Source organism: Zootermopsis nevadensis, unplaced genomic scaffold (genome assembly GCF_977971745.1).
Source record: "Zootermopsis nevadensis isolate Lab colony 2312 unplaced genomic scaffold, Znev_1.0 Znev_ptg000028l, whole genome shotgun sequence".
NCBI lineage: Eukaryota > Metazoa > Arthropoda > Insecta > Blattodea > Termopsidae > Zootermopsis > Zootermopsis nevadensis.
The window spans coordinates 16,822,333-16,846,584 of record NW_028259160.1 but is presented as its reverse complement, the minus strand read 5'-3'; the positions used below and the strand labels follow the sequence as shown (position 1 = coordinate 16,846,584).

Below are 24,252 nucleotides of genomic sequence, written 5' to 3'. Positions count from 1 at the left end.
AATGCACCAGTGACTTCATCATATATATAATTAATTATAAATTTAAGTAAGTCTGTTGAATACGTTCCTCATTTGTGTTTTATTTCCCGCATATTGGGAATATGTAGTCATGAAACTTCATATTGTCAATTTAATTATTGACAAGGTGTGTTGGCTGCACCAAAGTGTATCGTGTCGAGACCGGCAAATTTATTCGATAAACTATGGTCGAACCTATCGAAGTTGAAGCTGGTTGTTTATTGTTTCGTGTTAAGTGTAGAATTAGACTATTTTAAATTACATTCTATCCATTGCTTTGAAACACAACATTTCTCTCCATTTGGATGATGTGTAAGTAATCCAGTTCAAGAAGTATTCATCTGAAAGGTTTGAATTCACAACCAGATGAGTATATGCGTATGTCGGTTTTCTTGTTCTTGATTATGGCCACCATTTAAAAGTTCGTATCAGTTATTCTGTTAAAAGAGAAATAATTATATATGAGGGTGTATTTTAGCTTTTGGCCTCCGTAACAGGAGAAGGTTTTGTTTAATTTGAAATAAAGTGTATTTATTAGGTTTGTTTAGTGAAAAAGGAAGTACGTTAACTCTTTGCTTATGTACATGATGGGCTTATACTATTAAAAAAGTGTACTTCACTGAGCATTTAGAGCAATGGTTTTTATGTCTTCCAAGCTTCACATTTAAAAATTAACTTTGGCTAAAAGTTTTCTTTTCATATACATGAATGTTTGTATATGGAAACTAAAGGAAAAGTACAGTATGGTGACCATGTAGTTGAGCTTCGTTTTCATTTATCATTAAACTTTTGACAGAATTTATATTTTGTTCATACTGAACTGTACTGTACTCTGAGTAAATTGTGTTCAACTAAATAGACCAACTAATTCAGTTTTGGTTTGTTATGTATATATAAAAATATATTTGCATAGGCAATGAAAGAAAATTGTGTTCACTTTGCTGGTATTCCTACAGACATCTCTTTACACGTAGTATAAAAACATCAGAACATCATGGACTCTTACAGCTGTAAAATTCAGTAATCTTTCAATTGAATGTTAATCATAGGTGATGGTTATATATTTAAGCAATGACCCTAATCACATGCCAGAAGAATGAAAAATTTTGAAATGAGGCAAGAGGGAGAAGAACCTCAAAGCATTACATTTTGTCCTATGAAAAGGCGCTGGTTTCTTCAAATTTTAGTAATTGGTAATGCTGGCAATTTTCATGATTCAGTCATCAGATCACTGTTATCAGTATATTGCTCATTTTATGAAATCTGAGATGGCTAGGTAACTGGTAACAATATTGTAAAGATATGCTGCGGTTAAACATAATTTTCAACTCTTCCCATTGATTACGTTGTCTTCTGTTAGTCTTAATATCGTTTATATTGTTGCAATGTCGCTGTATTGCTATATCCAAAGCAGATTTCTGACTCTCATCTCGCACCAAGGGATTTGTTGGTTTGTCTTGTTTGTGGTTATATAGTTGGTCTGAGTGAAGCTTGCCTGTGTGTGTTCATGGAATGGTGCAAATGCAGTGGAAACCTTGAATTGTTTATTATTAACCTACATCATTCATGTGTCTCGGCTTACTCATGATCCAGCTGCCTGTATGTTTAACTAAGACAAAACTTAACCGTAAACCACATTGTTAATGACCAATTAGGGGTCCTATAGTATGTGAATTTAAATTATTTATTTGCATATGATAAAAGACAACTTGCTTTTTCATTTTTGTAATTGTGAAACATTGCTTTTGTCGCAAATACATCATAATTCCATCTGGATAGTTAGAGGTATATTCAGACTTTGCTTGTCATCTGATTCTTCATGTTGGTAATAATGCAATATTCTGAAAGATGCTAAAACAGGCTTGTAGAAACAGATGAATGGAATGGTAAGAGATCTGGTTCTGCGGATGCAAGATACAAACTGAATATAGGAGCTGGTATGATGTTTTTTGTGTTATGGTTTCTATAATATGAACTTGAATACATTTTAAACTTATGTTACAGTAAACTTTACTTTTCAGGTTCATGTACTAAAAGTAAAGGTATATAAAGATTTATAATCATGTGGTCAGGGGATCAGCAGTATTCCCAGTGGGCCTTGAACCCATCGGCATATCAAAACTTGTCCCACGAGGAAGGTATGTAACTCTGCCACTGTTTATTTTCATTTTGAAGGAAAGTATTTGAGAGAAGTTCAGTGAATGTTGATTTGAGGTTAATGAGGAACATAATGATATGTACAGGTCAGCCATTATTGTTAGAATGGAAAGCCTATGACTATCAAAGTCGCTACACGTGCAGCTCAGATCGGGGAGGCAAAAAATGCACGCAATAATGATTTATTGAGAAAATCAATTGAGAAGCAAGTAATTAGAAATGTAGGAGTGTATGAAGGGATAACATTAAGATGCAATATAAGGATATTGGTTGTTCATTGGTGTATTTGGCTTTAGCTGTGTTGAACCTTCAGTAGCTGTTCCCAGTCAAGAAATTGGACAGCCTTCAGTGATGCAGTGCTCAGATTGAATTCCATCAAAATCATGCATTTAAATTGGGCTCGTTTGGGATTATGTGATTATGACTACTTTTTAGGTGGCGGAGGAACATAGAAGTAGTTTATTTTTGTGAGATACGTGTGTACCATAAGGAAAAAAGTGGATAGTGGAACCACGGTTCCGGAGAATTTGACGTAAATACGTCTATATGGAAAGGAAGTTTATATATTGGCTTTATTCTAAATATTTCCTTTATACATGCTTTACAATTGAGTAAAGTTTGATTAAGACTTTGCTTATTTAATTTGAATTAGTTACGCTTAAAATGGGTCTGTGGTAGTTGAATGTAATGTAAGGTAAGGTAATGTAATGTTTTATAGGTAATAACAATGCAAAGTAAACAGATGACGTTTCCTAGGTAACAACAATGATGAGTAAACAGATGAGGTTTCCTAAGTAACATAACAATGAAGTTACACTTTTTCGTAACACATTTTTGCTGAATGACACTGACCCTAAAATATAGACGTATTTATGTCAAAATAAATTGTTGTGTAATTTAATGAGCACAAATTAATGTGACATCTTATGTCAGTATTTTAGTATGAATACATTTAAGTTATATTTTGCTTCTGGATCAGTTGACTGGGCAGCTCTAGCACAGCAATGGATCCAAATGAAGGAAACGCACCCTGTGGATCAGATTCCACCCGCTCCACCACCACCACCCATCGGAGACAAAGCAGAGTCGGGAGAAAAGAGGAAGGAGCCAGAAGTGGAAGGAGGCGAAGCACCTATGGACATGGACACAAAAGAAGAACCTGAAAATTCAAATTCATCCAATACTCCAGGTGGAGATATGCATCACATTCTAATTTAAATTAGCCGTTATTGGCCGTACATCTCACCTTACAGATCTGGCCATGTGCTGCAGTAACGTATCACTAAATTGTCAAATCATGAAATTAAATTTTGGCCAGCAGCCCTGAATGATGGTTGTTTAAATCCTGTGTTCCTGTATTCTGTGGGTTAAATGTGAAATGTAGTTGTGTCTAGAAATGTTACTGAGTTATCTTTGGTTATTATTGTACACTGTATTGACATTTGGTTTAGAAGCTAATTCATGGGGAGCATGGCCTAATTGGCAACAGTGGGGCTGGAATTGGGGTGCAACGGGCGGCATGGTTCCGCCCGGAGGCGTCCCTCCTCCGCCCAGTCAGACGCTCGTGCCTGGAAAGGGATCTACATCTGGCGCTTCAGTTGGAGTGCCTCCATACGGCTTCTCGCACAATTCTCAGACATATGGAAGCGGCACAGGTGTATATGATTACAATCATGCGGCCGGATCAGAGCATTATAATCAAGTAAGCTATATCACCGAAGACTTGTTGATAATATCTGCCTCTGCTGGTTTTTGATCCATCGATGCCAAAGCTTGTTAAACTGGTGTACAGAAATTTAGTCTGTACTATAAAAAGAAAACAAACATCAAAATATGCTGATAATGCAAGTTTATTTACGTCCATCCTTATGGTCTGTTTTCCTAAGGTCCAAATTTTCTGTTTCCCATCTCGTGGCTACTTGCCTTTCTTTGTGACTGGTATCTATGCCGTGGATTGAATCGCACCTTTCTACTTAATTTCTCAACATGATTCAGAATATCGATATGATACTAAACTTGTTGTTTATGGAGTAGAAAGGAGGCTAGATCCATATACAATGTTCTGTTCGTTAGGTCGTGGCCGGTGGTTACTGGACATCGGGTGGGCCGGCAGATACGGGCGGTGTGCCACCGGGTCCTGATTCAGGTCCGTCTCCCTTCATCAGACATAACCGACATGACTGGAGGAGGAATAACCGTACACATGACCGCATACGCACAACAGAGAAGTCGGATGACGAAGAAGATGCAACTCCTGTTCTTGGTGAGACTGTATTGCATGTAGTGTAATCAATATATAATATTTTTCAGTTGAAGGCTTGTAACCTGTAACATTCAGTACGTATGGTTTCGTGCCATTTATCTCACTGATGAATTTCATTTATGTAAGATTCTTCTTCTTCTGTGGTTCTCCGGTCCGTATTCGGTCCATGGCCTCCTCAACTCTCCTCTTCCATTCGGTCCTCTGTTAGGTCCGTCCTTCCGAGGCTTTGATTGAGGTTTCGAAACATCTTCCTTTTTACGGTGCCAGGTTGTTAGCCTTGCGACCAACCCCCAACCTGGAGGACCAGGGTACGTGTCTTAGTCTGACCTCTCCCCCTCGACCAATCTGGCTAGGGAGGCCCTACCAGTAGCTCTTGGGGTCACTGAGGTGCTCAAGCCCCACCACCACAACAAGGTGCAGGTACCATTAAGTGGGGATGTTAGATTCTTCTTGCTTAGAGGAATCTTTAACGGAACTGCAAGTATTGAAGTCTGCACTGTAAGAAATTACTAAATTTCAGGATATGAAAACAATAATGTTGTCATGTTTCCAGATGCTGCAAAGAGGAGACAATTACCTGCATGGATCAGGGAGGGTCTTGAGAAAATGGAAAGGGAGAAACAAAAGAAAATTGATAGAGAACGGCAGATAAAAGAAAGGGAAGCGTATTTACAAAAGAAAAAAGAAGAGGAAGATAATGTTGTCACTGAATTAGAAAAGAATAGTGGCCAACCTGTAATTCCAAAGAAAAGCAAATTTGTGAGTATTTTAATTTTGTGTTTGCTGTTAGCAAAGAAAAATATCTTTGGTGGCAGTTTGTTGGCTGATGCTCGATTTGACTTGTCCTTTCTTATCTGTTAATGAAATATTTCATCCCTCTTCATTAATTTTTTAAGCCTGTAACTCAGTTTGTGTAAAGTGAAAAATTTTGTGTAATTTGTATCAAATTATGTTAGAAATCATATTTTTAAATTTTATTTTTACAGGAAAGTGATTCAGAAGAATCAAACCGTGGGGGAAGCCCAACTCCCTCACAGTCTTCTCTGAAAAGGAAATCCCGGTTTAGAAACGCAGACAGTCCAAACTCGTCTCCTCATCATCCTTTAGCGAGATTCTCGGGCAATGAGCCAGAACCACCAAAATCTCGAGAAGAGGTGATGCAGGAAATTGTGAGTATACATAATTTCTTACTTTATATTCTGTACAGTTTGTGAACCTGATGATGACCATTTCACTTGGAAAATATATTTAATTTATCTTGAACACCTGAAAAACAGCGACGGTGACGTTAATGTCGGGAGGCACGAACCGCCCGCCGTACCGAGGGTGCCGTCACTAGGAACGGAAATTCGGCTCTAAATTTGTGTTTGTTGTACAATTTGCAGATGTTGAAAGTTCGCCGTACGCTGACAGAAATTCTCTTGGAGGTTACTACCGAGGAGATGGAAGCCATAGCACAGGAAGTGTTGAGTAAAGCAAAAGCGAAAGGTACTAGAAACTTCAATTACGCATTCACATTTCTGCTCAGAATCAAATGTGTATTCTCAAGAATGTTTCTGTCAGCATCTTGCCTGCTTTGTTCATGGTAACGATATTTTGCTTTGAGCGCCTGTTTTCAGCATTCAATAAACTCAGTTATTGTCATTAAAAGACTCTTATATGTGCAAATGTTTGCCGATGTATACATTGGTATAACATCAAGTGTACTGATACAACTGTACTTATTAAAAAGAGAACGATCATAGTCTTGAATTCTCAGAAAGTTGTGTTCTTACAATCAAGTGTTTGTTTTTCTCTACTTATTATGGATTTGTTTAGAAGGAAGCTGCTGTGTAGCTGACGGCTACTTGCAGACGCTGTGCAGTGGTCCCGTTAGTGAACAAAATTAATACGCCTTTCCTTCTCCTTTATGTGTGTCAATCGCCTTGTACTAAACATTTATATTTGTGACAAAGCTCCACCATTGCAACTGCGGAAGACCCAGGCTTTAGCATCTTTGACTGGCAAGCTGGGTAAGTAATTTTTAAATGTTTATATCTATCATTTGAAGTAGTCGTGAGTGACCCGTTTCTGATTATATCTGAAAACGAGATATAAGTGTGTAGTTCTACAGGATTGTAATTATTCTCTTGCTACAGCCATGGTGAGCAATTGTGTATATATGTTTTAATTGCTGTATGCAGGAGACGCCATGTTGGGAACAACAATAACAAATCAAAATGATGCTCATGAGGAAGTTAGTAGGAGACTAAATTCCGGAAATGCTCGCTACTTCTCAGTTCAAAATATTTTGACTTCCCGTCTGATTTCTAAGAACCCAAAAATTAAAGTGTACAAAAAAATAATCTTGCCTGTTGTTTTGTATGGGTGCGAAACATGGTCTCTCACTCAGAGGGAGGAACACAGATTGCAGGTGTTTGAGAATTTGGTGTTGAGGAGGATATTTGGGCCTAGGAGAGAAGACGATGGGGCGTGGAGAAAACTGCGTAATGATGAGCTTAAAAAATCTGTACTCCTCCCCAATTATTATCAGGGTGATTAAGTCGAGAAGAATGAGATGGGCGGGGCATGTGGCACGCATAGATGGGGCAAGAGGTGTGCACCGGGTATTTGTTGGGAAGCCTGAGGGGAAGAGACCGCTGGGGAGACCTAGACGTAGATAGGAGGATAATCTCAGGCAGGATCTATGGGAGATAGGAGTTGAAGGAAACTGGATTTTGTTGGCCCAGGACAGGGTCTGTTGGAGGGCTTTGGTTAATTCGGTGATGAACCTTCAGGTTCGGTAAGCCATCTAGTTAAGAAACCCCATGTAATGTCCCTTCATTCAGTTTTTCGCACCTCTTTGTCTCAATGTAATTATGTCAGTGTTGAGCTAACGCTGTGTCATTTATCCACCCCAGAATTGCAGTGAATTTGGATTATACTTTATATAATTTTAGAAGTTTTGCAGTAAATTCGTTTGCCAGTGTCTATTTGTGCCAATAATAAGATCTTAACATCAATATATAAAAAATAAGTTTGTTTTCCAAAAACATAAAAATTGTTTTCTGTAAAGCACATGGTCTTCGTAATCTCTGATTGGCAGAAATTGTTGTACGTATGTGAAAGAACAAAATTATATTTCATCTTGTCACCCTTGAAATCAGTATTGACTGTTGAATTCAAAGAGAACAGTAAATAAGAAAGCAGGGGTGCTGAAAGTAATCCGGTAGTGTCCGTGGTTATGTGGCGTACTTCCGTGGTCACTAATTACAATTGCTCATCATTTATTTAATCTTTGGAATATTTTCTGTGGATGTGTATATTGTCTGGTTGGAAAGATGGAAGGACTTTTGGAAAATGGCTTTGTTGCAGTCATCAGGTGAAAGGAAAGGGTTGCCTTTAGATTATGGCAAACGTAACGATATGGACTTGGTCTTGCAGAATAAATATAGTTATGTCTCAGCTGAAGGTTTTGTCAGAGACATCAAAGATGGGATTTGAGGTTCTCACAGGGATGAAGATATATTTTGGTCTTCTGTGGGTTTGTAGGTAGATATCAGCATTTCAGAGGAACAGTCTGCTTTTAGGGCTCAAGATGGAGGTAGTATGTTCTTCCAGAACATTGGTATTTACCTATAAATGCACACGATGTTATGTCCCAGAAGACGAACAATGACAACATTCAAAGTGTACAGCTTTTTGATCCAGACATTGGGCAGTCAGTACTTATTCCCACAAAGCTTTAGAATCACATTAACGTGGATACCTTGTGCCTTGGAAACGTTTTATATTATGACACTGCATGTTTTGAAATATTGGTGTGGCGTTATACGAGGGGCAGTCAAAAAGTTTCCGGAATTGTGGTGTAGCGCTGTAATGGTAGGACATATGACAACGCTTGCCTAATCACCTTCAAAGTAGGACCCTTGCACACACACACACACACTTGCTCCATCGATCCTGCCACTGTTGGAAGCACCGGCGGAAGGCTTCGTTTGGAATCTTCCGGAGTTCGGGCATCGCATTCGATTTGATGTCCTCCATGGTTGCGGTACGAACTCATGGTGTACTACACCGTCGATGTCAAAGAATGCCATGAGCATCACTTTTTCCTTGGATCACACGAGGTGTGGTTTCTTTGGTCGGGGAGACGACGCTGTGTGCCACTCGGATGACTGCATCTTCGTCTCCGGGTCATAGGCAAACACCCATGACTCATCACCAGTGACGATCTTTGTGAGAAACGTCGGGTCCTGCGTACTTTTATCAAACGGGAATTCCGGGAACTTTTTGACTGCCCTACGTACTCTGTAGTACATGGTTGTAGACAGTGAGAGGGAATATGGGCCAACAGGTAGTTTATCGCAATTTAATACAGATATGTGAACACGTAATCAGTGTGGAGTAATGTTGCCTATGATAGAAATCTCATACAACATCCCTGTGACTTGTTTACCAAGATTTTAACAATTTAGTTTCAACTTCTTGACACTCGCATTAAATTGTTGGCATAGCACGATCAGTGGCTGACGGAAACGGCAGTGTTTTTAATTCGGTGTGTTGATGTATGTAAATGTTACTGAACAATTTAAGGCACTTGTGGAACTGCATTGATATTTTGAGAAATGGAAATCCCACACATGCAGGTCTCGGGATGTATGGTGACAGTGAGGATTCAGACAGTGGCGATGATGCGAGCGGTAACAACACTCCCCTCCGAGCTAATGGGGCTGACTCAGATGAAGAATTGAGGGTAAGTAGGATTACTGCGGGTAAACAGTTATTTTGTCAATCATAGTCATGAAAAATTATTTTTGTATGAATCCGTACATTCACAAAATCAGTTAGCTTGATGCTAAATAATATTTCATAAAGTGGCAGTCTTACTAACAGTGTTGAAGCCCTCTGGTTAGTTGAGTGATGACGCCCTGGATTTTCCAATATACCGAATGAATTGTTCACCAAAACATTGAATACAATTAAGCACGCAACCAACTGAAGCTTGGGAACCAGGGATGTATATGTTTTCCAATGTGGATTTGATAGGATCAGATCCAGAGACGGAAGATGGACTTCGTGAAAACGGAGAGGGAGATAGAGGCAAGGCTTCGGGAAGAGGAGGAGCTAGAGAAAGACAAGGAGAGGCGCTTGATTGGTGAGGGAAGTGAGGACAGTGACATAGAAGAGAGACAGGTAGAAAACCAAACTGATTCAAAACATCCTGCGGAAAAGGGTGAGTACAACATCTTCATATTGTTTTGCCATAACATCATGGGTGTGCAGGTTATTTGTACACTTAGGAAGGATGCGATTTGGCCTTCAAGGTACAGTGATCAACATTCTGAACTCAGATTCCTCTAAGCATATAATGTTTGTACAATATTGGATATTGCACTGCTGCCGGTTGTAAGTTCACGTGTGACGTTAACTGAGACGTCAGGACGGCAAACGTGCCATAACATAAAACCGTGCGCAGTAAACAGTTTTGCGAGTTAAATAGCGTGGAGATTGTTTTGTATGGTGTAATTCTGATTTTTTTTAAAGTAAATCTTTATTATCTCTGTTTAATTTTTTGGTACAGATGTGCCATCTTCTGACTAATATTGATTTTTGACTTACAAATTCTGCAGAAAAGTACAATTATGCTTGAGGATGAAAACTATTTCCGTTATGTTTCATCATTTTCCTTCTGTGCTTGAATAATCCAAAGCATATCAGTGCTGCCAAGTAATTGCAACAGTTTATATCAGAGTTACATTTGCCACAAAAGAAATGTTTGATGCTCGGTGATTTGGTGTATACCTTATATCACCTCATCAGAAATGTTCATGGGTATTTTTCTGAGGTTCTTGTAGGTAATTAAATTAAATTCTTAATATAGACCATGGAGAATGACTCATCCTACAGTCTTATTAAACCTAGTGATCACTTGATTTTTTAAACCTTGCACAAATGAGCAAACAACAAAACACAACGTGTATTGAGTGAAAGGCTAACGATAAACCACGAAAAATCATACTCTTTTCTGGAAAATAGTTTCTGTGTATAACACACATACAGCACCATATACACGTAACAAATGTTATAAGAGTCTTCAAATTGAGGAAGATGAGAAATGCATATAAAATTTTTGTTGGTAAGCCTGAAAGGAAGAGACCACTTGCAAGAGTTGGGTATAGATGGGAGGATGATGATAAAATGGATCAGAGGGAAATATGGTTTGGAAGTGTGGATTAGATCCATATTGGTCAGGATAGTGACCCGTGACGAGCCATTGTGAACACAGTAATGAACCTTTAGGTTTTGTAAAATATGGGGAATTTCTTGGCTAGTTGAACATAGCATTAGCTTGTCAACGGCTACTCTCCTTCATGTAGTTCTGTTCTGTAGCTACTTATAATATGCTGTGTAATGATGAGATGATTGATTACTGATGATTTTAATCATAGAAATATAGATGAATTTCTTCCTTTAAACATTTATTGGGTATGAAATGTAAGTAATCAGTAATTTCACTTGAAAATATGATAAACGTTGTTCTGTACTTTTTGAGCAGCGTTTTAATCTAGCACAGTGAAGAGACGGGTCAGAGGACTAGAAGTTTGATGTCATAACATTGAAAAGATTATTATTATTATTAATTATCTTTGAAAGAAAAATTGCATTGCGAAGATCCTATTTTAAACAGGTTTTATTGTGCTCATGTATACTGCCATAATAAAAACTTTTTATATTGAGTTGTAGTCTGGTGGTTGGTGGCATGAGAAGCAGAGGTGTGTGTTGTGCAAAGAACACATGTTCCTTTGATTGCCTGCTATGTGTTACATTTTATAAAACTTGCAACTCAACAGAGCTCAGTGCAACACTTGCTACAACCATTGACAGACTGACCATAATTTTAGGGTCTGAAGAGGAAGAAGAACAAGACCAAAAGCCGAAAACCTTGCATCCACAGGACGGTATAAAACACGAAGATAAAATACAAAATACATCTAATAGGGATCTGTTTACATTCCCTCTTGCAATAAGAAAGTCTTCCCGTGATGTTGAAGGAAAGTCGGACCGAAATGCTGATAATTCTAAATTAGACAGGAAAATAAAACAGTCCCCAAGGAGGGGTGAAACATCACCATTACGTCATAAAAAGAGTGAAAAAAGCAGTGCGAGTTCAGAGGAAAATGATGATGAAACAAGTTCAAAGAGTAATTCTGATAGTTCGTCTTCATCGGACTCGAGTAGCTCATCTCGATCTAGTTCTTCAGCGAGTAGGCAAAGTTCAAAGAGGAGCTCTAAAAGTAGCAGAAGTATGGGGGGATCAAGTAGGCGGGAAAAGAAAAGGAATATTGGTAACAGTCACAGGAAACGTAGTTGTAGCCCTGATAGTGATCACAAGAAATCTGACAAAAAGTTGAATAGTCGTAAAGACAGGAAGAGGGAATTTGTTGACAAGGACAGGAAGGGGAAGGAGAGGAGGGACAGGCAGAGGGGTCGGAATAGTAGGAGTAGGAGCAGAAGTAGGTCAGACACTAGTCGGTGTAGGGACAGCAATGACAGGAGAAAATCCAAGGACGATAGACGGCACAGCAGTAGACGTGAATCAGATGTTAGGTCTAGAAAGAGCCGTGACAGTGAGAGGAGAAATAGCAGTAACAATACAAAGCCACGCGCATATAGACACGAGCGTGAGAGTCGCTCACCAGTTAGCAGAAACAACAAGAAGCTTGGCAGAAGCAAGAGGCAGACGCGACACTCATCGGGCTCTAGTTCTCCGTCTATGTCCAAGCGACATGATAGTCGGCGAGGGAACAAGAGAGGAAGGTACTCCCGTTCCAGGTCCAGGTCACCGATCCTCAGCAAGAGATCTCATCATAGGAGGCGGTCTTCTTCGAGCTCTCGTTCAGCGCTGTCCGCCGAGAGGGAGAGGGCCTTGGGTAAGAAGTCCGGCCACAGCCGCGACTGACCCAGCCACCAGGGGGTGGATACTCAAGGTGGTATTTCCTTCTATGTTCCAATTTGTAGTCATTAAACAACACAGATGGAAAATGGATTATGTTAGAGGACAGTTTGAGTACTCAATTAATATAAGTGTTAGTGAAGTTATAGGACTTAAAGATCTCGTGGTGACGATGTCAGTGGTGGTCTTTTGGATTGTAACATTGTATGGACATGAACTTGTAGGTAAACGCTGGTGTTTCTCTGAAACATTGGTGTTTACTAGTAGTCTGCACAGTGTTACATCTCAGAAGATAAACAATGATATGTGATTTAGTGAGTTCTGCTTCTGGTAAGATTCGTTCCAAAAAGAAATTCTTGTTAAGACGAGATTTACACATCACAATCCGGCTTTATTAAATTTCAGTAAAATGAAATGGCAACAACAGTGATTATGGTATCATTCTGGTTGAAATACAAAATGTGCGATTTGTTTCTTGTGTCTGTATTCTACTTCACAAATTACTAAGAAGGAAGTTGTCATAAAATGATGTTTTATAATAATTTCAATTTGTGTACTGACAGGAAGATAAATCATCCATTTACGATTAAATGTAAGGGACTGGTAATATAGAGCATTTACTGTTGAACTTACTAAAACGTGTTTCTCGTTTTGCTTTTCCGCTTTTGTTCGCCTTCACAACAAATTCTTGGGTGTAACTCAAGAATTTTAATAAAGCTAACATAAATAAATTTTGTGCAATTGCGTACTGACATTCAGCCAATTTATTACTGCTTTATGTCTCACTGTAGCTTCAAATCAGTAGTGTTCATGGCGTTTGTACGCGTGTAAACATAAGCCATGCAGACACTTTCAAATGTAGTCTTGCGGTGAGGGTGATATGATCATTGTTGTTGCTTTTTCAGAAGTGTTTTGGAATTTACTGCTTGGTTTTCCACCATACGGGAATGGTGCATGAAGAGTAATGCTCACTTGCAGAATAACGTAAAGCTATTTAATCTTGATATGAATACTCTTCCTTGGTGTTTGGAATTATTTTTCCCCATTCCTGGATGTATTTGTCTGTTGTTTCAGTTAGAAGAAGTGAAGGTGCTACAGTCTTCAAGATGTAGGCATCAAGTCTCCATTTAGAGTTCTTCAGCAGTGGGAATTTACAAGTGTGTTTGTGTGCGCGTTCAGACGGAAAAGAGAGAGAGAGATGCTTTTACTTCCTGTGTATATGGATCCGTTTATAAATTTGGGCTCTTACGCAGGGGTAGTATTGACAGCTTGATTTTTTTTTTTTTTGCTGTGTCAGTAGTGTTCTCGATCTTAAAAATATGCTATTAAGAAATTGGTACTGCAGATATTATGTTACTAACTTAATATCATCACAGAATTAAGTAATAATACTCTGGACTGCTTGAACTGTAGGTATGGTGAAAGTTGGAAAACTTTAATTTCAAGAGCTTCAGAAGTGTAATAAGAATGCTATGTGGTGCCTATGGTAGCTGCAGAATTTTACGAGTCTTAGAAGAAACCTCATTCAAACCTTACTTTCCTTCTATAGAAGCTCACTGTGTCATAAATTGAAGTTTAAGGTATGCTCCTTTCAAAGATGTGCCTAGAGTAGGAATTTTCAGAGGGGATTCATCAAAAAATTTAAATTGTGACTCCAGAGAACCTTGACATGTTCAGTGGTTAATGAAAGGAGAACTTACATCAGTAATGATACAGTTCATTCATTGCCAGTCTTCAAATCTTGGATGTTGATAACAGCCATAGTGAGGCTGTTTTGAAATATGAATCAAGTCGCATGCACGTTTTAGAAATTATGTATTTCATTATACACGACGGACTGAATGTAGGAAGTTTTGTGATCAGAGCATTTCCCGTAATATTCATAGAGAAATTCGGAACATAGAAATAAAATTCTTTCATCTTTATAGATTATGAATTTGTGTTCGCAGCTTAGTATAAAAAACTATTCGTGTGTATGACTTCCTCACACCTTCTTTAACATGTAAACGTGTACAACATTGATAGGTAGTTAATAATTTAAGATATTAGAAAATTAATAGGATATAATTGAGAGAGCATGTGAAGATATACAGTGTAATGTTGATAAAAACAACTTTTAATATTTACAGAATATCTTTAATTATTCACCCATCTCCTTGTATATAAATGTATCTGATTTATTTACTTCGTTGTTTAACTTAAAAGTTTCTGCTGATCAGGTGAGATTGAATTCCTTCATGCACATTTGTGATTACCGTAATGAAGTTGAATTTTTCAGTGTCTTCGTAATGAATTTTTTTTTTTAAATCTACCAAGTCATGTATTGAATGATGTAATATCCTTTTTGAGAACTGTGATAATCAACTAAAAGCACTGGTTAATTTTTTGACAGTTATTTACTGCAGTTAATTAGTTAAGATTGCTTGAACTTACACCATGAATATTTTAAAAGTAGAATGCAAAATTCAGCCATATATATTTACCATATCCTTGCATGTATCTTGTGTTATAATTTGTTAGAATTAAGTTTTTAAATAATTTACAGGACTTCACAACTGGAAGTTCCTTAATACTCCATTGTTTCTCATGTAGTGTACTAACCATGGTAATCGGTGGCTGCATAGCTGGTCAGAGAAAAAGTACACAGATGATTCTTGTTGACCTCTTTTTTTCCTTTCATATCCATTTTATTTCAGTATTGTGGCCAAATGTTAAAGCCCATTACCTGTGTCAGACCTCCAGACTTACTGGGGAATATGATGCGGGTGATAAGCTTGGCATCGGAGAAATCTGATTCTGGTTTAAAACCAAAATGGCAATTGTTTCGCATTTCGTACTTAACACATTTTCAGTTTTTCTGGTGATTCACACACATGCAACCCTTTGCTTTTCCTAAGAACTGAATAAACCTCACATCGATGGTGTGTGGAAATGGCAAAGCTTAACACTTTTCAGTAAGGTGCTTAGGTTCATCAAGTTTTTATCTGAGGAGGTTGAGCAATAAAACGGTAGTCATAGACACATGAATTATAAGAGGAATTATGTTACAAGGATGTGATTCTTGAGGTATCTTATGGATTGATAAATGTAATGACAAATCAAGTTCAAGAGTATCACGACAGCGAACTGTTGTGGCCAAACAAGCATAAAAGATATAATTTTTGGTGATATAAAATGGGAATAGGGAGTTGCAGGATTTAGTAGAGATAATTTCAGATAATGAAAATACCTTGCTGTTTATATTCATTGCTATCTGGATGCATGTGCACATAAAACATTTACATTCTCTGTTATACAGATTGTTTCTTGTACAAATAAAACTGGAATGTAATTGAAGACTACAGAGTGGTATGTACAACTATGATGTTAACCATGTCCCGTTTGTGGTTGAACAGTATGACATTAAAACTTAATGTACGTTCGTAGTTACTTTGCGTTATCTCGGTGTTACAAAGTATATGACACATCTTTATAATGCAGTTCACCTCTATGAGCCACTGTAAAAACATCAGGGCAAAGAAGAAACACCATAATTCATTTATATGCTTTTTATGTATTTGTATTATTCACAAGCATACAAAAATTAACATACTGAATACCCGATACTTTTGCAAAGAAATTTTTAACATTTTTCATGTCACTGAACTGATCGAGCTGTTGGTATAGTTTTTTAAGATCAGTATGATCTGGTGTGTAGGCCAATAATTAGACTGATTTTCACTTAATGTTGTTTGGGGGGGATTTCCATTTCCATTGATGAAAATGCAGATTTAAGAATATGGCATCACGAAAGATTGTGTGCTATAATTGCATTTGCAAGTCCTACCTCTTGTGATGTCAGAAGTGATATATTTATATTTCATTCTATTGGTGGACCTGCATTTCCCAGAAACATAGCTCTTAAACCCCTATACTGAAGATTGGAACTCTTAAATTAATCAAGGCTGTAAATGTTTGACAATTCAGTGATCCTCAAATTTCCTTGCTTGACTTCATCCTCCAAAGAAGTGTATTCATATAATTCATAAACCCCAATTATCTGATCCAAAGTCATTTTCCATGTCTCTGTACACATTTTCCATATTTTTTTAATAGTAACAGGAAATCCTTTATTTGAATGTTGTGATGTGACTGCAGCTGCCTGAAACGATAAAAATATGCAGAATTTAAAAGAAGTCTCAGTGGAAGACCTCAACATTTTATCCCAATTACTAATTAATACTGAAGGCTGGGTGAGCTACAAAATCATTCTCAACATCGAGGTAAAGAGAAACATCCCAGCTGGGAATCAAATTCTGATCGTAGAGTCCACGTCCAGACACTGTACTGTTCGTACTATCAGTAAGTAAACCAAATAGAGGTATTATATAATTCTGTGGGTCTAGTAATGTTTTCAAAGTTCAGATGGTATATTCGACTAAAGGCACATGCTACAACAATAAGGTTAATTCAATAACCATTTGGTTTGCTTACAGGAATTCTGTGACATGTATCTGCCAGGGAAGGAAGCCATATGTGGAACACACGTCTCCGCAGTAAAGAGCAAGTTCAGGATCTGGAATGTCCATTTCTGCCCTTAACTTTTCATCAATCAAGTCCTGATTAATATCTGTCACTGTCATCTGACCAGCAATGACAGACTGGCAGAGGCTCTTAGTCAGCTTCACCAAAGCTCCTTTTCCATCACTCAAGGAAAAAATATTTAAATGAAGCTTGTGTGACGACACAACACCTGAAAAGACACACGTTTTAAATGTAAAGTTGTCCTATTATTCACCACAGAGGCTCTTGTAGGGAGAGGAGGAAAAGTTCACTTATTCTTGGCTTTAGCAGTATATGAGGGTGAGTGGTTATCATCATGCCCCTGCCACAGTTTATCCCCAGTACCCAATGGACAGGAAGCTGGGTGGGACCAAGAAGCTAGAAGAAAACGTTTGCCCCTACCAGGGATCAAACCTTGGTGGTCCAGTCTGTAGTCAGACACTGTACTAAGTGAGCTACCCTAGCTCATGCATCCTGTATATACTAATTAATAAACTCCTTTGGCTCTCTTGGCAATAACTACCAGAAACCGTGGCGAATCCTGGTCTAGAAGTCATGTATCAATGGGCAGAGACAGCTGAATCAACGAAGTGACTTGTCATGAGTTGGATGGTGGGGGTTAGATTTTTGGAAAAAATAGGGGTTTTTCCTTTGCCACATCTGTATTATCTCTGTGTTCTTGGTGAGATTTCAGGCTTGCTTATTGCTTTCATCATTAAAGTATTGAGTAAAGAGTTAACATATAAATACACAGTGCATTATAATGAAATTAATTTGGCAGGATGTTGTATATAAGACATTATCAGATATACTGTATTATCATACCAATTACAAATTATTTTACCATTACCATTTTTTGTTCCATTCTTATTTATTAACCCATGTGTCTTAGTTCTCTTCCCCCATACAATGTTTTCAAATTGTGCTTTTGTTTTCTCTGAAAGGGCTTTGAGTAACTCGGCTTCATTCTTCTTTAAAATCCCTGTAACACAACATACTTAGTCAGTATATTTTAAATCAAGGCCATAAGAGACACTATTTCAATGATAAAGGCAAACCTTAAAACTGCTTCGGTAAGCAACGTTATATAAATATAATTTTTAATGGACATTGATCTATAAAGATCAAGGAATAGTGCGTACCATGATGATCATAGAAGCTTACGAAAGAAATTCCAGCTGCTATGGACCAAACAGCTACATTTGCCAGGTCCCTATAGGATATTGTTTCATTACCTACTATGACTACTAAGTGTGACGGAATTTTATTAAATAATTTCACGTGTCTTGAAATAAATCCAAGTTCATCGTCCACATAGTTCTTAGAAACTAGATCTAACTTTCGGCGTAAAGAATTCCACACGCTTTCTATAAAGTGCACTGCCGTCAGAAACACATGTAAGAGAGTCCACAAGACACGGAACAAACTGAACGTCATGCTTTCTAGTAAATGAGGATAAAACTACCATAATCATCAAAACACTTAACGACACCGGGTAGCAGAACCACACACAAGCGTGATTAAAACCTTCCTAGCAACTTACATCACTACACATGCAACACCTCCCCTCCATTCCAACACAATCTTATGACACAGCTAATACCAACATATTTACGACATCTATCAACCGAATTCAAAACAATACAAGAACTTTTATTCATAGACTTGACATATTCGCGTATATAATACAAATTAATCTATTTTTAATGAAATCTGTAACCACGACCGCCGGTTTTGAAAATATGAAATGTGTACGTCATCTGACTAAAAATTAAAAAATAGCCAAATATTCAATTTTGTTATGTTTGCTATTGGGTTTTATGAATACTACTCAAGTCAGGAAATTACATTAAAGTAATGTATTAATACTATAATACATCAAATATATTTAAAATTGTCTTTCAATAAAAAGATATGAAATACTTAGGCATACTTAAATACCTTTACATTTACCAGTAAGGCCACTAGCAGTAATACAAAATATAGTATAATTTGAGTCCGTTGAATTGCTTCCTTTTTATTGTTGATGGCGAGTGGCAGCAGATATAATTGAAAGTAGAAACTGATTTCGTTACAGCTGGACAGTCTTCAGAAGCATTTCAAGACGAAAAAGTATGTATTATTTGGTTCGTCCCGAATTGATATACTAGACTGGTTATTTGTCTGTGTGTTTGGTTGAGACCACGTGTACCAGTCGAGGTCGCGTGTGTTGAACTAATATGTCGGTTCTGGAGATGTAGAAGTTAACGATTACCTTTAGAAATTAGAAGTGTTGAAGTTATGTTAATTATATGTGGTTGTAGTCTCTTATGTTACGTATCATATAGAAGACATTGCAACAAATTATTTGTATTGAAAGGAAACCAGATAATATATTTGCCTTTGAACAAGTTCCATGTTACAACTGACAAAAATATATTTTATTAAGTTGTATCAGATCTCGTTAGGTTGATGTTAATGCTTCCACCAGGACATCTGTCTGCACAAGTATGTAGACTTGCCGGATGATCAGATCTTGGGCTCTGCTAAGTTGGATTTGGCACATTCACCTGGATACATAAGTTAATCACAAAATTGGAAAATTAGATTTTACAAGCCCCACCACACATACAGAAGCATTTGAAGGAACATAGGATTTGTAAAGAAAAATGCTGTAAATTGTTTTAATAGGTATTTTTTATATAAAGTTGAATAGAATATGTTTTCATGTGCAAGTACAAAATATTGCATTAAAACCCATGTGTTTGTAATATGGTGAAGCTGACTGACAGACAAATTCTTCTACACATGCAGTGAAATACTTGAAACAGTTTGGCTGATGCTGTTTCTGTAAAACATTTCTTTCTTTTAGATTTGAGCATAATGCAGCTGCATATACGGGGACAGGGCAACCATGTTATTGACTGCGAAGGTAACGAGTCTGTTGGCGAAATAAAAGTAAGTTCTCTTTTTTTTCTCTTAAGTAGGTTATTGCTTATTGTGCCATAATGAAGGTTCAGTTTGAACATTTAAGATTTAATTTTACAAAGTTGTACGTCTGAATACAAGAAATATGTATCCGTGTTTATAAATTACAAATATTTGATGTTATGTACTGTAAGTTGTTTTGCAAATGTGTACTGGTAGATATTATGTACAGAAATATATCACTAGTTTGCATTATTGTAAATTATTGTTAGAAGTTTGTTCCACAATTTTAATATGTCAGGGTCTGCGAGCCAGTTGTGAGATTTAATGAAATTTATTCTTCATATGTGAGTTGTCATTTAAGCATTCAGACAATATCTTTTGTTCGATTTTGCAGGAACAGGTAGCCAAATTGGAGAGTATTCCTGTGGAAGAAGTTTGCCTCTACTGTAGTGGATCTCCGTTGATTGACGACGATCTTGTAGCCAGCCTAAAATCATTTAGCATTGATGTCAGTGTTCCTTTGAGGGGAGGCAAGGTGCACGGCTCCTTGGCTCGTGCTGGTAAAGTTAAAGGTCAGACACCTAAGGTAAGCGAGAATAATATACCCCACGATCCAATACAAATGCTCATCATGAGTGTGAATATTTACGTATTGTGATGATAACTTTTGTTAATATTTTAATTTTATGTTCTTAAGGTGGACAAACAGGAGAAGAAAAAGAAGAAGACTGGTCGGGCCAAGCGTCGCATTCAGTACAATCGCCGTTTTGTCAACGTCGTGCAAGGTTTTGGCCGCAGGAGGGGACCTAATGCAAACTCATAAATAAAATTTTGAAATGGAAGTTTGTTTGCTGTCAGAATTAATTGAATACCGAAATTTTGTAATGAGGCCTGAGTAAAATTATAATTGGATTGAACTGGTTTCATTAATCATTCCGTTTGCAGTTTTGGGTTTTGGGCTGATTTTCACGTGAGTTAAATAAAAGCGAATAGTTTAATGTTAAAAATTTTAAAGGAACTGAGGAGGTGCTCGGTTAATTTTGATAACACAATCTTTAATAAGTTATGGGAATTGTATATGGTTCTTATGCAATAAAATGTAAAGAGTAATGCGAAAATAATTTTATCTCCCTGTGAATGATGATTTATTTTATAATTTATATTGTTTATTTAATGACACTGTCAGTGTAACACCAAATGTGATGATGGTTCATGAATTGGAAGGTTCCAGTTGTGGCTTAATTTAAGGTAGCGTGTAAGATTTTAGGTTCTCAGCTGTGAAAATGGTATTTTGAAGTAACATGCTCCCTCTCTCTTCAGCTCGTCGTCTGCCCCTGGGGCTTCTTCCGCTCATCTTTATTTCCAAGTCTTAATCCATTACTTTAACATGTCCAAACCATCTCGGCCTACTTCTCTCGGTTTTGGTTCTCCAGGTCAGCTCTGTGGCCCGCCCACTGCGGATAAAGTGCGGCCGGGCACGATGCTGACTACCCTCGTCCGGTGCCAAGGCCTGGGAGAAATCGGAGCTGTAATCCTCTTCCTTCGAGCACCTCCATGACATGTAGCATGGCAGTTTTACATTATATATGTCTAATTTGTGTGTAATTATTTTTTTTCCCCTAATGCCTGTGAAATATTTACATGTGCATGCGATCTCTTAATAGTTCCTGAGTTCTCTGTGCGCACTGGTTTTTACATATCATTGGCCATGTGTTCCAACCTCCCATTTGGCCAGGATTCTGTGTTCTTGTTTTAGTATTGAATAGAATATAATTTATTTAAATTCAGTAGATCCTTAATAGGCCTAAGCCAAGGATGTAGAATATGTCATAATACAAATGTAACACTTTTCTGGTGCAGATATAAATGTCATGATTATGTTAGTAATTTACAGGTTACTACAGAATTACAGAAGAAAGCAACACCACTAAATAGCTGGCATTTTGACGTAAATACGTCTATATTGAAGGGTCATTCTGCAAAAAAGTGTAAGGAAAATGTGTAAAATAGTTACCTAGGAAATATCAACGATTTGTAAATATGGACCATTGTCGTCGGTAATGTGTAAGATCCGTATCAACAATGTGTAAATATGGACTGCTGACAATGGTCAGCTTGCGTGCATTGTTGTTACCTAGGAAACGTCATCTGTTTACTCGGTATTGATGTGTTACATTATTGCCGTCAACAATCCGCTTTCGTAACAAGATGGATGACATTGAAGATAACATTACTTTACATTACATTGCGGAGACGTATTTACGTCAAATTCTCCGGAACCGTGGTTCCACTATAACTTTATGTTGCTGGTTATGACACTTGTGTTTACATATGCCTTGTCTGGAGAGTGGCGTGCTCTGTTGGGCAACCAGTTGAACATAATTGCTTTAATCTTCTATAAAGGATCGAACCTCGAATCGTGTGTATTGAACTAATCGGCCACGACGTTACATATCACGAAGAGTGAGATCCATAGTTTCAAACCACCTGTGAAGAAATGTAATTTGTTTTGCAGTGCGCATGGTCAAACTTTGTTCGGTCATTTGACAATTTAGTTTCTTCCAGACGCGCAGTTGTGTTTCTACGTCGCATAGAAGAGGGTGTTGGGGGGGGGGGCTCTTGTTCGTTCAGTCATGACGTGTGCATGTCACGTTGCCTCCTCATAACTGTATCTTGACAGCCAATCATAATGGCCGTATTTCACTTCACTTACAACAGAGATGAAACGTAATAGACCTTTGAAATATTACAGTTTTTTTACGTTTGAATTTAATCACCTTTTCTCGTAACCTACGGAATGGAGTTCATAATCAGAAGCATGCATAACCTGTCCTAAAGAAATGTAGACCCTGATTTAATTTATGCGCATAAGCTATAGAAAGTTTGGCATAATAGGAATTATTCACTTATTTTAGGAAATCAATTTTTTAACGCACTGATACAAATTATGTAGATATGACAATATATAAATATAAAAATTTTCGTCTGTAACGCATTGATATGAGCGCTCCTAGAGGACTAAACTGTAAGCTTTCAGTCTTACGCCCGCGTCTTTGTATGATGCAGATAAGAGCCGGCATGCAAATAGTTCGCGTGTTTTCACATACGAAGAACTCGCTGATCATCACGAAGCATCCGTTATGCTTGACGTAAACAGCCAAAGGAATACTCCATCAGGAGCAGTGATACGAATGTGCAGGATGTATTCAAAGTAAGTACCAAATTAATTTGGCTTTTAACAAATATGATATAAGGCATTTCTTTTATACGTTTACCCATTGTTTTTAGAAGTAGAGTATAAATGTATAATGGAGGAGTTTACGTGTTCTATATTTCATGGAAACGATTTACCGAGTTAAATTACACTTGTGTGTCTAACTTTAAGTCATTAGATGACCATCATTTTGGTCCAGTACAGACCCTGATTAATATAAGTCTAGTTAAGACTTGCAAAATTTATTGTAAAACATATATTATTGAGTATCTAAAACAATACAAGGAAAAGTAGTTTTATGGGTGTGTTGGTTATATGCAATGCCATTACATTTACAACATGGAGCTCTAATTAATTACGTTGCCAATGTCATTTACGATCATTCAGGGTAGAATTCAATCACAGGGCCATTGGATGAGTTTGTTGACTAGGCTGATTTGGACAGTGGGTTTGATGAAAGAGTAGTTGGATGGGTTTGTGAATAATTATTTTAGTGAGTTTCCCGATAACAATCTTTGGGTTTGAATCGATGAGCCACTAAGTAACAAGGCGAATGGGTTTGTAAGCAATTACATTAATTAATTGTCCAATGTGTGAATATACGACTTAATTAGCCAGAGAAACAGTGCCCCATTGAACTAGATAGTGAGTCAGTGCCTTATTGAATCTGCCGGTGAGTAAGTAACTGGACTGGGTGGTGATTGATGATGAGTCAGCGTCCACGCAACTGTCACAGCCAACATTTATTATATGAGTACACATCCTACAGTGCTTTATGAAATCGTGAACATTCTATCGTAGAAACCCGGAACATTAGCGATAGATAAGCTTATGTTAGCCCTTGGCTGTTAGTCTGTGTATTAACAACCCACAGCGATGCAAGTATGTGGTCGAAGTTTGTTCGATATTCGTGGTGATACAGCAGTTTTACATCAATATTATTGTTAATGTTATCATTAAATGATAAAATCAGAACGTAACGTAATGAGGAAGGTAATGATTCGAGATTTCAGGTTCTCACGGCGTCTGGGATGTTGCGCCGTGTAGTCTGGTAGAAGTTTACCGACGTTTCGGAAGTACTTTTTACCTTAATTATGTGGGCCTTGATGATGGAGGCAGTAAGCACCTCTGAAACGTCTGAAAATCACAGATGATGTTGAAGTTAATGATTTACGCAGGTCACGTGGTGTTCTTATTGTAGCGAAGTACAGG

At 37.6% G+C, this 24,252-nt stretch overlaps 4 protein-coding genes and 1 long non-coding RNA gene across 8 annotated transcripts in view; 3 read left to right on the top strand and 2 right to left on the bottom strand.

The window, feature by feature from the left end:
• The first annotated feature begins 170 nt into the window (after nucleotides 1-170).
• On the top strand, nucleotides 171-15,715 carry LOC110826611 (uncharacterized). Of its 2 annotated transcripts, none has more exons than XM_022057411.2 (13): nucleotides 171-330; nucleotides 2,040-2,156; nucleotides 3,155-3,364; nucleotides 3,630-3,877; nucleotides 4,249-4,438; nucleotides 4,992-5,197; nucleotides 5,425-5,607; nucleotides 5,824-5,926; nucleotides 6,394-6,450; nucleotides 9,067-9,173; nucleotides 9,467-9,653; nucleotides 11,323-12,408; nucleotides 13,449-15,715. In XM_022057411.2, exons 2-12 carry the CDS (start codon nucleotides 2,081-2,083, stop codon nucleotides 12,378-12,380), a joined length of 2,625 nt encoding a protein of 874 aa, XP_021913103.2. In that variant the 5' UTR covers nucleotides 171-330; nucleotides 2,040-2,080; the 3' UTR covers nucleotides 12,381-12,408; nucleotides 13,449-15,715. The 2 variants fall into 2 exon arrangements, with proteins under 2 accessions (XP_021913103.2, XP_021913101.2); XM_022057409.2 differs by having other exon boundaries at nucleotides 3,627-3,877.
• LOC110826612 (transport and golgi organization 14) lies at nucleotides 15,592-18,648 on the bottom strand. The gene is made up of 4 exons (XM_022057413.2): nucleotides 18,059-18,648; nucleotides 17,767-17,898; nucleotides 16,848-17,106; nucleotides 15,592-16,515 (listed from the first exon to the last, which is right to left on the bottom strand). Exons 1-4 carry the CDS (start codon nucleotides 18,351-18,353, stop codon nucleotides 16,425-16,427), a joined length of 777 nt encoding a protein of 258 aa, XP_021913105.1. The 5' UTR covers nucleotides 18,354-18,648; the 3' UTR covers nucleotides 15,592-16,424.
• A 230-nt stretch (nucleotides 18,649-18,878) lies between these two features.
• On the top strand, nucleotides 18,879-20,936 carry RpS30 (ribosomal protein S30). Its single transcript, XM_022057558.2, has 4 exons — nucleotides 18,879-19,028; nucleotides 19,768-19,853; nucleotides 20,221-20,412; nucleotides 20,524-20,936. The coding sequence occupies exons 2-4, from the start codon at nucleotides 19,779-19,781 to the stop codon at nucleotides 20,647-20,649; spliced, it is 393 nt and encodes a 130-aa protein (XP_021913250.1). The 5' UTR covers nucleotides 18,879-19,028; nucleotides 19,768-19,778; the 3' UTR covers nucleotides 20,650-20,936.
• LOC147872365 (uncharacterized) lies at nucleotides 20,281-21,918 on the bottom strand. The gene is made up of 2 exons (XR_015537559.1): nucleotides 21,841-21,918; nucleotides 20,281-21,336 (listed from the first exon to the last, which is right to left on the bottom strand). It is a non-coding gene; the product is annotated as an uncharacterized LOC147872365 (long non-coding RNA).
• Nucleotides 21,919-22,428: 510 nt separating this feature from the next.
• The window catches only part of LOC110826731 (metabotropic glutamate receptor 1), a 65,254-nt gene continuing 63,430 nt past the window's right edge, over nucleotides 22,429-24,252 (top strand). Inside the window, exons 1-2 of one of the 3 annotated variants that reach the window (XM_022057645.2) lie at nucleotides 22,429-22,553; nucleotides 22,893-23,037. The gene's annotated coding sequence lies outside the window, so the exon portion shown is untranslated. Of the gene's footprint in view, nucleotides 22,554-22,586; nucleotides 23,038-24,252 lie in introns of those variants that run through there. The other 2 variants (XR_002542130.2, XM_022057647.2) reach the window with 2 other exon arrangements.